This window comes from Solanum stenotomum, chromosome 11, assembly GCF_019186545.1.
Source record: "Solanum stenotomum isolate F172 chromosome 11, ASM1918654v1, whole genome shotgun sequence".
NCBI lineage: Eukaryota > Viridiplantae > Streptophyta > Magnoliopsida > Solanales > Solanaceae > Solanum > Solanum stenotomum.
In genome coordinates this window covers 51,508,634-51,519,723 of record NC_064292.1, presented here as the reverse complement: position 1 = coordinate 51,519,723, position 11,090 = coordinate 51,508,634, and the positions used below count along the sequence as shown (strand labels likewise).

Sequence of the window (11,090 nt, the reverse complement as noted above, 5' to 3'; positions counted from 1 at the left end):
CTCGCCACTCTCCCAGATCTCGCTCTCTCACTCGCCTCTCTCACTTTATACAAAAACCGCAAATTGTATAAAATGCGTTTGTGTTTGTATAAAGCGAGAGAAAATTGTATATATACATATATTTTTGTTCCCTTCTCTCCCCTCTCCTAGATCTCGCTCGCCACTCTCCCAGATCTCGCTCTCTCACTTCCCTCTCTCACTTTATACAAAAAAAATGTATAAAATGCGTGAAAATTGTACATATACATATATTTTCGTTCTCCTCTCTCCCCTCTCCCAGATCTCACTCGCCACTCTCCCAGATCTCGTTCACTCACTCGTCTCTCTCACTTTATACAATTGATCTTTTTGTATATGTATACCAAAGCAGATTATACAACTGCTTTCTTTTGTATATGTATAGCGAAATATACATATTTATGTTTGCTATGGAGCGCAATTATGCAAAGTTTGCTATAGCATATAAATATGAATTTAGTGTTTGCTATATGTGAAAGTTGCTCAATTTTCATTCAATGGTTAAAAGGCCCAAGGGCCCAAAACAATGGTCCATTGGCACAGGTTTTTTGTTAATATTTATAAAAGGGCCAAGGGCCCAAAACAAAACCCGAGTCTGGTCCAAAAGTGACCCGACCCATAAAAACAACAAAGCAGCTTAAAAGGGACCCCATTTAAGCTATAGTTCAAGTTTTTAAATTTATTGCAAGTTTTGCTATTTTAAAATAATTTCAATGTGTGAATCTATAACTTCAAAAATTCTAGACATATGCATCTAAAGTCTAGCTTGCAAAGTCTAACTTCAGATAAATAATTTAGTGACTACAGTAAAATAAAGTAAAAGTTAAGGTTTTTACACAAAAATATCTTTTAATCTCATAATTTTAAACATGTCAGATTGAAGATTGGAATTAAAGAATCATTAAAAAGAGAGAGATATATCCTATTTGAAACGAATTAAAACAAAAAGTAAATTTAAACGAAATGAGTATTTCATATTATATTTTCCTTATAATATCACATCATCAATAAAAAAATATCTGGATAACTAACATCGTCATCAGGAACGGAACCAATGGGATTTAGGAGGCTCATCTGAATCTCCTTCAATGAATAATTACATTATTCAATAGATTAAAATTGTTAAAGCCCAATTGAATAGTTCGTGACTTCACATAATTACTTATTCATATTTTAAATCTCTTCATGAATATCTTGATTCTGTCACGAAACGTCATAGAAAGATTTGGAGACTTAGACAATCATATCATCATTATAGTGACTTGCACATAATGCCAAGAAATTCTGAGGCAGTTACGAAGACTTCGTCACAGAAGATTTGCACACTTGATGTACCCAAGATTTATGCTCAAGCGTTACTGACATGTTTTCCTGCTTCCATATCTTAAAACATTATCTTTTCTTTTTATAATAATATTCTTGTTCGTTTTCATTCTTTTTATAAATGATTTTATACTAAATTTTTTTTATTAACAGTTGTGCTTTCTTCTTTTTCTTTTCTTTTTTTTCCAATTGATGTACTCAAGTCGAAGATATTTCAGAAATAATCTCTCTACCTCCACAAGATAATAATCAGAAGAAAGAAAGAAATGTTCAACCACTTGCTCGTAAGAAAAGGAATTTTGAAGAGAGAAAAAAAAGGCAACATTGACATTAAATGAGGTCCTTGATAACATGAGAATCAGAAGAAAGAAAGAAATGTTTAGCCACTTGCTCGTAAGAAAAGGAATGTTGAAGAGAAAAAAAAGGCAACATTGACATTAAATGAGGTCCTTGATAACGTGAGAATCAGAAGAGAGAAAGAAATGTTCAGCCACTTGCTCGTAATAAAAGGAATTTTGAAGAGAGAAAAAAAAAGGCAACATTGACAATGAATGAGGTCCTTGATAACGTGAGATGAATTAGCATACCAATTAGGAAACTTGCCAAATTACAAATTTTTACCAAAATCTTGGTTATTATTCAACTTAATTAATTAAATCATATGATATTGACACCTCTATTGAAAAGTATTTATATGTACGACTTATATATTGCAAACCACCTAATAATGCACATGCAATTTGAGTCACTAAACATATCTTTTTGTGTGTGGCTGCTAACTACTTAATGGGTAAACCACTCACAATTAACAGTAGTATGCATTTAACTTAATAGCTTTCCCTTCTTAATTAAAAAAATTTTGGTTTAAAACTCTAAAAAAATTATGTTAAGAGTGTAACTTCAAGAAATTAATCTTAAAATTTGAAAATTTAGATTTAGTCAAATTTCAATATGATTGAGTCAAATTTATTAATAACAATATAATCAATCTCTATAATGATATCTCACTATAATCAATAAATTTTTTCTAATTTTGTGAGTAACCATATAAAATGTCAGCCCATAAAATTTACTTATCATCTTTTTAGCTCAATTTATAAAATTTACTATTAAAAATGACAATTCAACCTGTTCTTTTTCCAAAAAAAATGTCCGTCTTCTTCCTCCTTATTCATCTGTTGTTGTTGGGATTGTTTAGGGGTGAAGCTCCCAACAAGACTTTCTTCATATTCAGGGTTCAAATTCGAGACCTCTAGTTAAAATGACCCTTCCAACAGGTTTTCTCCATTCTCAAGGCTCGAATTTGAGATCTCTAGTTAAGGATGAAGTTGTCTCTCCAGTGCGCCACAATTCTTGTTGGTCATTTTCTTTGTTTTATTTTTCATGTTATACTACTATATTTTAGTAATATCTGAACAAACGATATTATTATAGAGCAATGAGATCGTAGTCTATTCTCAAGTCAAAATCAATTATCGTCACAAATAGTCTTACATTTTTTTAACTTTAAAAGCGCCGGGTTTCTTCTTTACCTACCTAATATAGTACCAAAGTCTATCAAGTTTGAATTTTTTTTTCCTAAACTTAACCATAATGGACCACTAACTACTACATAAAAAATATGTGGTAAAATAAGTCAAAGAAAAATTAATTGTAGGAACCTGAACATTTAAAATGCTAATTTTGGACCACTAACAAGTTTTAGTCCATGAAATTTAAATTTGTGCCAGAAAGTTTTACATTAAAGATAAAGTCCTTTCTAATAAAGTTGACTTAAACTCAAAACCTTTGATTAAGAATGAAAAAGTATTTACTATTCTACCAATCCACTATAATCCTTGTTAGTGGCATTTAACTACTTATCAATAACAAAAATACCTCTAATTAAAATACGAAAAAAACTTCTAGAATCTTTTGTGAAGTTTGACCATTTATCAATTTGAACTCCGTGAGTGTCGTTCATTAAGTTTGAACTGATAAAGATTAACAATTCAGATTCTCCGTTTCAATATATTTGTCATATTTCCTTTTTTAGTTTATTTAAAAAAGAAGATGTCTCTTTCCACGTGACATGTTTAAAATCACAAAATTAAATGACATTTTGATACATTCAAAATATCTTTAATTTTAGACATTAAAATTCAAAAATTCTTTTTACTTTCTTAACTTTGTTCCGAATCAAACTCAAATAAACAAATTGAAACGGATAAAGAATATCTAATACTAGTCTTAGGAAAAACAATATTCTCCGAGCAAAATCTCCTGCAAGTAAGAGTTCGATTTTGCTAATCTTTTTCTCATAATATTTTAAATAATTCAACTTTGATTTTTCTCATATATAGTGGAAGTCGGCTATAAAGTCGGCAAAACAAATTCTCTGTATTAAAAATGTTTTTTTTTTAATATAAAGGATAGTACTATTTTAAGCAATTGCAGAGCTGTATGAAGAGTTGGCGCCAGCAATTATTGACAGTTGAAAACATTTAATATAGACACATCATTTTGTAATGTGCTAATGAGCCAAAAAACAAAAAGATTGAATCTTTACCATTCTTTCTTGCTTCTTTGTCATTTTGATGGTCAGAGTTAACTGATACAGTTTGCTGATACGAGTTATTAGCTATTGTCTAATTTAAGTTTATACCGTGTTGATGATCAGAATTATTCAATACTTATGTTGATACATAGCTTGGTTTAAGTCTAGACAGTGTTGATGGTTAGAAGTATTCGATACTATTGTTGATGCGAGGCACTAGCTATTCAATAAAAGCTTTGGTAGATAAGCTAATAGAATTTACAAGGTAGGTGGACAAAGTTAGCTCATACTTTTGCGCATACATAGCCATGATTGACAAACTGATAGAGTTATTCGATATATGTGTTAGTAAAACGTGGGCGGTAAACTTAGCTAATCTGGTACTACTTATGGTCATATAAGGTAGCACCTACTTGATGAATAAACTGAGCTACTCAATATATGTGCTAGTAACAAGGTAAGTGGAAGTTAAAACCTATACTTCTACTCATATGAGGTAGTATTGGTGGATAAACTAATAGAGTTATTCAATGCATGTGGGTGGTGAAGCCACCTTAGAATTAGGGGTTCATCCGAACTTTCTTCGGCGAAAACTTATATGATTTATACATGGTTAAAATAATTTTTAGGTATATATAGTAGATGTTGAACCCCCTTTGATTACTTCGTGTGTCTATTTTTTCAGATTTTGAACCCCCTTATTGAAAAATCGGCCGTAATCCCGTGCTTTACCAACACATTCAATGGATTCCACCATGAACCGAACCTGGGTTTAGGTCTTGGTGTATTTTGACATGATTCTCAACACACTATCTAAACTAGGAAAGTCAGTAAGGAAAGGTGGGACAAAGAAAGCTCTACTTCGGGTAGCTGGGTGCATCAACCTCTTTCTTTCACAGGGGAATTGCGTGAATGATGAGACCGGCCTAACCTAAAGTCAAGGCTCTTCCCTCTAGTAACGAGGTAAGTGGACAAGGTTATCAGCTGATATGAGGTAGTATAGGTGGTTAAACTGATAAAGTTATTCCATGCATGTGCTAGTAATGCGATGAGTGAACAAAGTTATTCGATACTTCTGCTCATACAAGGTAGGTGGACAAAGTTATTCGATACTTTTATTCATACAAGGTAGCATTTGGTGGATAAACTACTGAGTTATTCAATGCAACTAGGTAGGTGAACAAAGTTGTCGTTATATGATCTGCCTGATAGTATGAGGTGTCAGCTACTCTATGAAATAATCGAGGTGAACACAAGATGGCTGAAAACCACTATAATAAAAGAAAAAACATGGATGCATTCTAATCAGTACCAATGTAACCATCATAATAACCACAGGCCAGAAATGTGACTTTACTAATTCTCAAGTTTCTTGCTTCATAGTATTGCAAAGATGCTCCAAGAAGTTCATCAAGAACAAACTGCACCCAAACCTTGCATTATCTTATATGCTAAAAGAAAGCCTTTGTTATGTAAATTTACAAATCTAGTAAAAACAAGCTCAGCTAATTCTATACATTTAATAAAATAACAAGATATAGAATTTATAGCGTGGACTACGATTCATCAAATGAGACCCCATGTTCTGCTGGCAAAATAGGAAAATGGTCATGGCTTACTGACCTGAACGAATGTTTAGAAGCTTTAAGTGTGTTACATTCCTCCAGTATTCGTCACCCTCTTAACGAATAAAGATTCTCATGGAATCTGAGTAGCTTGAATCAGCAACAGTTGAAAAGCATGGCAGAGAAGATTCATGCTTTGCTTCTGAAGAGAGGCATTTTGTCGTGGAACAGTTCCTTAACTTCAAAACATTCAAGCCCAAAATCACTGGCTAAAGATCAAAATGTTTGTCAGTCATCCAAGTAATCATCATTAAACATCATTCTAGCACTAGCACATTCCTCTATTGCTTTTGCATTCACTTCCCTGCCATACCTCCATATGTAGTTCAAACCGACGAGCAGCTCTGTGATTGCTGATTCTGTCTTTTCTTGATTTGCATAATAAAGGGTTTGGACAAGCAGAACATTTGTTCTAGAAACGAAGTTCTGATGCTCGAAACTCCGCTCAGATTGCCATCTTATCATGTTATGAGCAAGAGGAGCAAGCCATTCTAGTATCCCCAGCATTGCTTCATTCCATTCTCCAGCAAGAACTGTGTCATAAACGGATGACGTCAAGCTCTTAGCAAATGGCTTTAATTTCGCCCTGAGGGCTGCTCTTAAACTAGCCGGTAGCATGTTGTACAGGTCTTCTCTTGCATCATGTCCGATCAAGTGAGGAGATGCCACTAGTTTCTCAGTCACGATAATGACATTTGCATAATGCAGTGCTAAGGCAGCAGCCCCGAGAGTTTCTGGAGGAGCATTTAGCAGCCTTTTTTTCGCATTATAACTTGTTAGATAAGAGCAAGTTGAATAGCCATCAGCAAGTCCATCTACACCAGCTCCTTTCATTGCATTGAGCAAACCGGAATGAAATCCATGTGGATCTAGATGGCAATTACTTAGAGGAGAACCATTCCCAACCATCATGCAGCCTTTAAGCGGTCCAGAGGTCGGTCGAGCATGTTTTGAATTTGAGCCTTTTCCATTTAGGTTACCTGAACGATCACGGGATTTCCACCACTTCATGCCGGATTTATTAAATAGAGGGAGAGGACCAGACTTTGTTGTCGACCTCCCCAGAGGACCCGAATAGAAACCAGCAGAAGAATGCCTTCCAGGAATCGGGCTTGCTGTTGATGTTGAACTTTTCAAGGGACCGGAATAAGAATTGTGAATGTTCCTTGTGCTCGAAATTGGTCCAGATTTGGCAAGGATGCTTTCTACTGGTTCCGAGGAAAATCTAGACAGACTACTTTCAGATGGGTGAACAGATGACTGAGCATAAGCAACTGAGTGGCTCCGATGGATTTGATCAGAATCTAGATCTCTGGATGCTTTAGCCCTCTCATCCACGACCGGATCAACTCCAAACACATGCCCTATCCTACTAAATATAGAAAACAAGGATCTCGCCAAAAGACGGACAATATAATCATAAGTTCTATTCCAAATAGAGACATCCTTAAGGTGCTTCACCTCCTGCTTCTTCCACGCAAGCTTCTTCTCGTATTCAACCAAAGTAATGCTATCTGCATCATCATTTCCCTTCAATCTCCTCAATGTCTGTTCAAGATCAGAAAGATTCTCCATTTCTTGATACAAATTCGCGTTAATCACAATAAACCGTTCCATCTTCTTGATTTTTTTGTCCATCTTCTTCCATGATAGTTGCCACCCGTATGGATCAGCACCATCTTTTAGCAAATCATTGAAGGCTTGCTCAAAACTCTTCAAGAACGGATCATTACATTTCTTTGCAAGCCTAGAAACAGCAATTGCTACATGTCCCAAGTTCTCAACCAACTCAGTACATATCAATCTTGCAATATACGAATCATCATCTGAAATAAGTTTCTTTATACCAACCGAGTTCATTATCTCATCCCTCAATCTAGCCACTTGTTTATCACTTAGAGACTGCCATACATGAACCAGCTTAGACATCAAACTTGCAACTTCAAATGCTAGAACACCAACTAGCACCTTTTGATGACCACCACCCTCATGTTTTTTCGAATTTTTCCAGAAATTACGAAACCAAGATTCAGCAACCATCTCGAGTATCAAAGGGGATATTCAAGAATGATGTCAAACTCAAATCCACCAGCAACTTACTTCTGGCTAAAAACAATACAAACAAGAAAGAACATATAAGAACAGCATATAAAAAAACTTTTAACTAGTAAATTTCTGAAACTTTTAAAGGGAAAACATGTGAAATCCGTAACTTTTATGACTACATCACTATTTGTCCTTTCATAAATTTTACAGCTTATAGCAATAAAAAGCAAATCTTTTATACTTTCTACTCCAAGATTTCATTATCCCATCTTAAAGTCTATACCTTTTAATTTGGTTTTCAGAGGAAAAAGCAAATCTTTTCCCCCCTTTTCCTCTTCTTTTCCATAAATTCTGTGACTTTACTATCACTATCTGTTAAACCAAAAGTTCATCCAAACAGCATCCAAATCAAGCTCTTTTTCTTTTCTCAAAATTTCATTACAAAGCAAAATACAACAAGAACTAAAAAGGATTTAATACAAACAAGCAGAAGTATATAACTCAAAATTCTTCCCAAAAAAGCAGAAATTAACTTAAAAAGACTCCATTTTTACACTGAAATCTCAACCAAGAATGGAAAAAAAGTAGATAAAACCCCATAAAAACTACTTCACATAAACAACAAAGTCATAAACTCAAACCCCTTCAAAAATCAGAACTAAAACTACAAAAAGACTCCATTTTTAACCAAAAAAAAACACCAAGAAAGCTGAAAACTCACCGATTATCTGAGAAGAACTTATGTGGACTACTACTCAAGAATCAAAAGGGTTCCCTTCTTTTGTGATTTTGGGGTGGGGTGGGGTGGGCGTGGGGGTGGGGGAAAAGGAAGGGAAGAGGAAGGTGAAGTGGAGACTATGAAGTCCACATGCAAGAAAGTGGAAATTTTTGTAAGAAAAAAAAAAGTTGAAAAAACGAGTGAAATTTATTGGTACATTTATTATTTTCTTGCATTTGCAGCCTCCAACTTATTCCAATTTATTGTTCTCCTTTCCACCAGCCCCCATTTAATTTGTTAGATTTTATTATGGTACTAATAATTCCTCCTTTCCTTTTCCTTTTCCTTTTCCTTGGCCTTTGCCTTTTGTTTGATTGGTTTTGCTTGGGGTTTGATATCCATGTTAGAGTTCACAATATTCATGTTGAGAAATAAAGTGTATCCGAATTTCTAACAAATGTGGTTTCATATATAATATTTGAGAATTTTGATTAATAATCAAATATTACTCACTCTATTACTAATTACTTGTCAATTTTTTTTTTTTAGTTGTTTCTAATTACTTGTCTATTTTGACTAAGAAAGTACAATTTTTTTTTACCTATTATGCCCTTAATTAATAATTTTGAAAAAAAATAGAACTTCTTGAAAATTTTAAGTTTTTAGTCCATCCACTTTATAATTAATGGAGATAAAATGGTAAATTCACTATGTCAATCATTGTTTTCTTAATCGGTGTGTCAATTCAAAAGTGGACACGTAATTAGGAACAAAGGGAGTACTACTTATCAAACCATCACAATTCTTAATAAGTCATTTGGTTGCTGATTAGAGTTATGCACGTAATTTTTTGTAAAACAATGATTAGTTATGAAGATGTAGCACCTTTGTTTTTAATTTGTTTGTTTACTTTCCTTTTAAGTCTATTTGAAAAAAAATGTGTCTTTTCTTTTTTAACAAATTTTTAAATTTGACTTTCCATGTAACATGTTTAAGACTATAAAATATTAAAAGATATTTTAGTATATTCTACATATCTTCAATTTATGATCACATGATTCAAGAATTTTATGTACCATCTTAAACTCTATGTTAAGTCAAAATAGGACAATTATTTTGAAACAAAGAGAGTATTATATATATAAGTTATGCAAAATTTAGTTATTCATATATTAGTTATTTCATTTTTCATTTTATACAACTCCTTAAATCATATACTAAATATGATTATTTATTAAATATTAGCATAACTCACTTTCAAACCAGCTGCCAAACGACTACCTTTGTTTGATTTCAAATCTATAATTAATGCTAAAAAAAAATTCGAAAAATGGTATGTAAAATCATCATCTTTAATATATTTCCCATTTTATACTACCTTTAGTCAAAAGAGTCAAACAGAAGAAAATTTATTTGTCAAGTGAAAGAGCTGGTCCAATATCATCAAGTTTGTACTTACTTTTTTCTGACCATATTTATAATCTTAAAAAGAGTACTCATTTACTCAAAAAAGGGAAAATCATATTAAAGGAAAATATATCTTTGTTTGATGGAAGACATTTAAAATTTTGATTACAAATTTGATTCTATAAGAAATTATACTTAATAGATTTCTTTCTTTTTTAGTCATTGAATGATTTTCAATAAATTACTTCTACAGCTAATTACCAACCTTGAGTAATAAAGTGCTTTGATTTAAATACAATACAAACTTTTTTGAAGATTGTATTATAATTGTTTTTTTTTTAAAAAAAAATCTCATGTTTCATTTGGATAAATTAATCCAATAATTATAATTTTGGAATAATTTGGTCCGTAAAGCAAATGACAAGTTCGCAGACAAGTTATCTCGAGATTATAATCCTTCAACTAATTTATCTTACCTAAAAAGTGGAATGAAGCAAAACAAATTAGATGGAATAAGACAGATTGGGTTTGAAATTAAATTTATACTTTATTTGATCGAATTTATAACCTTCAACTAAATAAATTGTTTTAATCTCAAACTTAATCCTTAGATATCTCATAACTGAGTTTGAAATTAAATTTCTACTTATTTGATTGAACTTATAAATTCATTCTAGGATAATTTACACTTCAATCAAATAAAACATAAAATTTAACCTCAAACTTAATCCTAAGATAGAGTTTTCCAAAAAAAAAAAAACTACTTGAAATGAAGACATCTGTTCATCCCAACTTTCCCAGATTCCCCCATCGGCCCTTCTCCTTTACGAGTCTGAATTTTTCGAATCATTACAGGAAAAAAAAAAAGAGTGATACACCTACTTAGACAAAAGCCAAAGGTAAATTTTGTAGGTGGACGTAGTTCATGAACCAAACGACCCCGCAATAGTCTCGTCTATCCCAACCGAAGTAAAGAAATTTAAAATTTGAGAGGCAAGAAGTAGAAAATAATTTGAAATTTGAGACTAAAAAGGAAAAATATATAAATAGAGGGGGCAAAGGAAAATATAGAGAGATTAGTCTCAATCATTATAGATGACCACGCGGAGAAAATAGCTTATTACTGTTTTGACCTCCGGGTCAAATCTTTGGGACCCATTTACGACAATAACATGACCCACCCACTTAACCTGGTTTGACCCGACTCCTCCTTTTTAGCTTCTTTTTTCCTACTTTTCATATTTCTTTAACTGTTCTTTAAAATTTTATTTTTTAAAAAAAGACTTTAATATTGAAAGGATTCTTCTCAACTTATAGGGACTAGCAATATAGTACTATAGTATAAATTTCTGAGCTCGAGAAAATAAGCTTTATATAGATATACACTTCAAAAGATAGGTTATTATTTTTTGTTTTC

The 11,090-nt window shown here is 32.6% G+C and overlaps 1 protein-coding gene across 2 annotated transcripts; it reads right to left on the bottom strand.

Annotated features, from left to right (window-relative positions):
- Positions 1 to 5,200: 5,200 nt before the first annotated feature.
- On the bottom strand, positions 5,201 to 8,493 carry LOC125843813 (protein PSK SIMULATOR 2). Of its 2 annotated transcripts, none has more exons than XM_049523017.1 (2): positions 8,270 to 8,493; positions 5,201 to 7,604 (listed from the first exon to the last, which is right to left on the bottom strand). In XM_049523017.1, exon 2 carries the CDS (start codon positions 7,540 to 7,542, stop codon positions 5,731 to 5,733), a length of 1,812 nt encoding a protein of 603 aa, XP_049378974.1. In that variant the 5' UTR covers positions 7,543 to 7,604; positions 8,270 to 8,493; the 3' UTR covers positions 5,201 to 5,730. The 2 variants fall into 2 exon arrangements, with proteins under 2 accessions (XP_049378974.1, XP_049378973.1); XM_049523016.1 differs by having other exon boundaries at positions 5,201 to 7,608; positions 8,270 to 8,356.
- Positions 8,494 to 11,090: the final 2,597 nt, after the last annotated feature.

What these genes read in the sequence shown, in the direction of transcription:
- LOC125843813 (XM_049523017.1), bottom strand. Translation starts at nt 7,542, where the DNA reads ATGGTTGCTGAATCTTGGTTTCGTAATTTCTGGAAAAATTCGAAAAAA.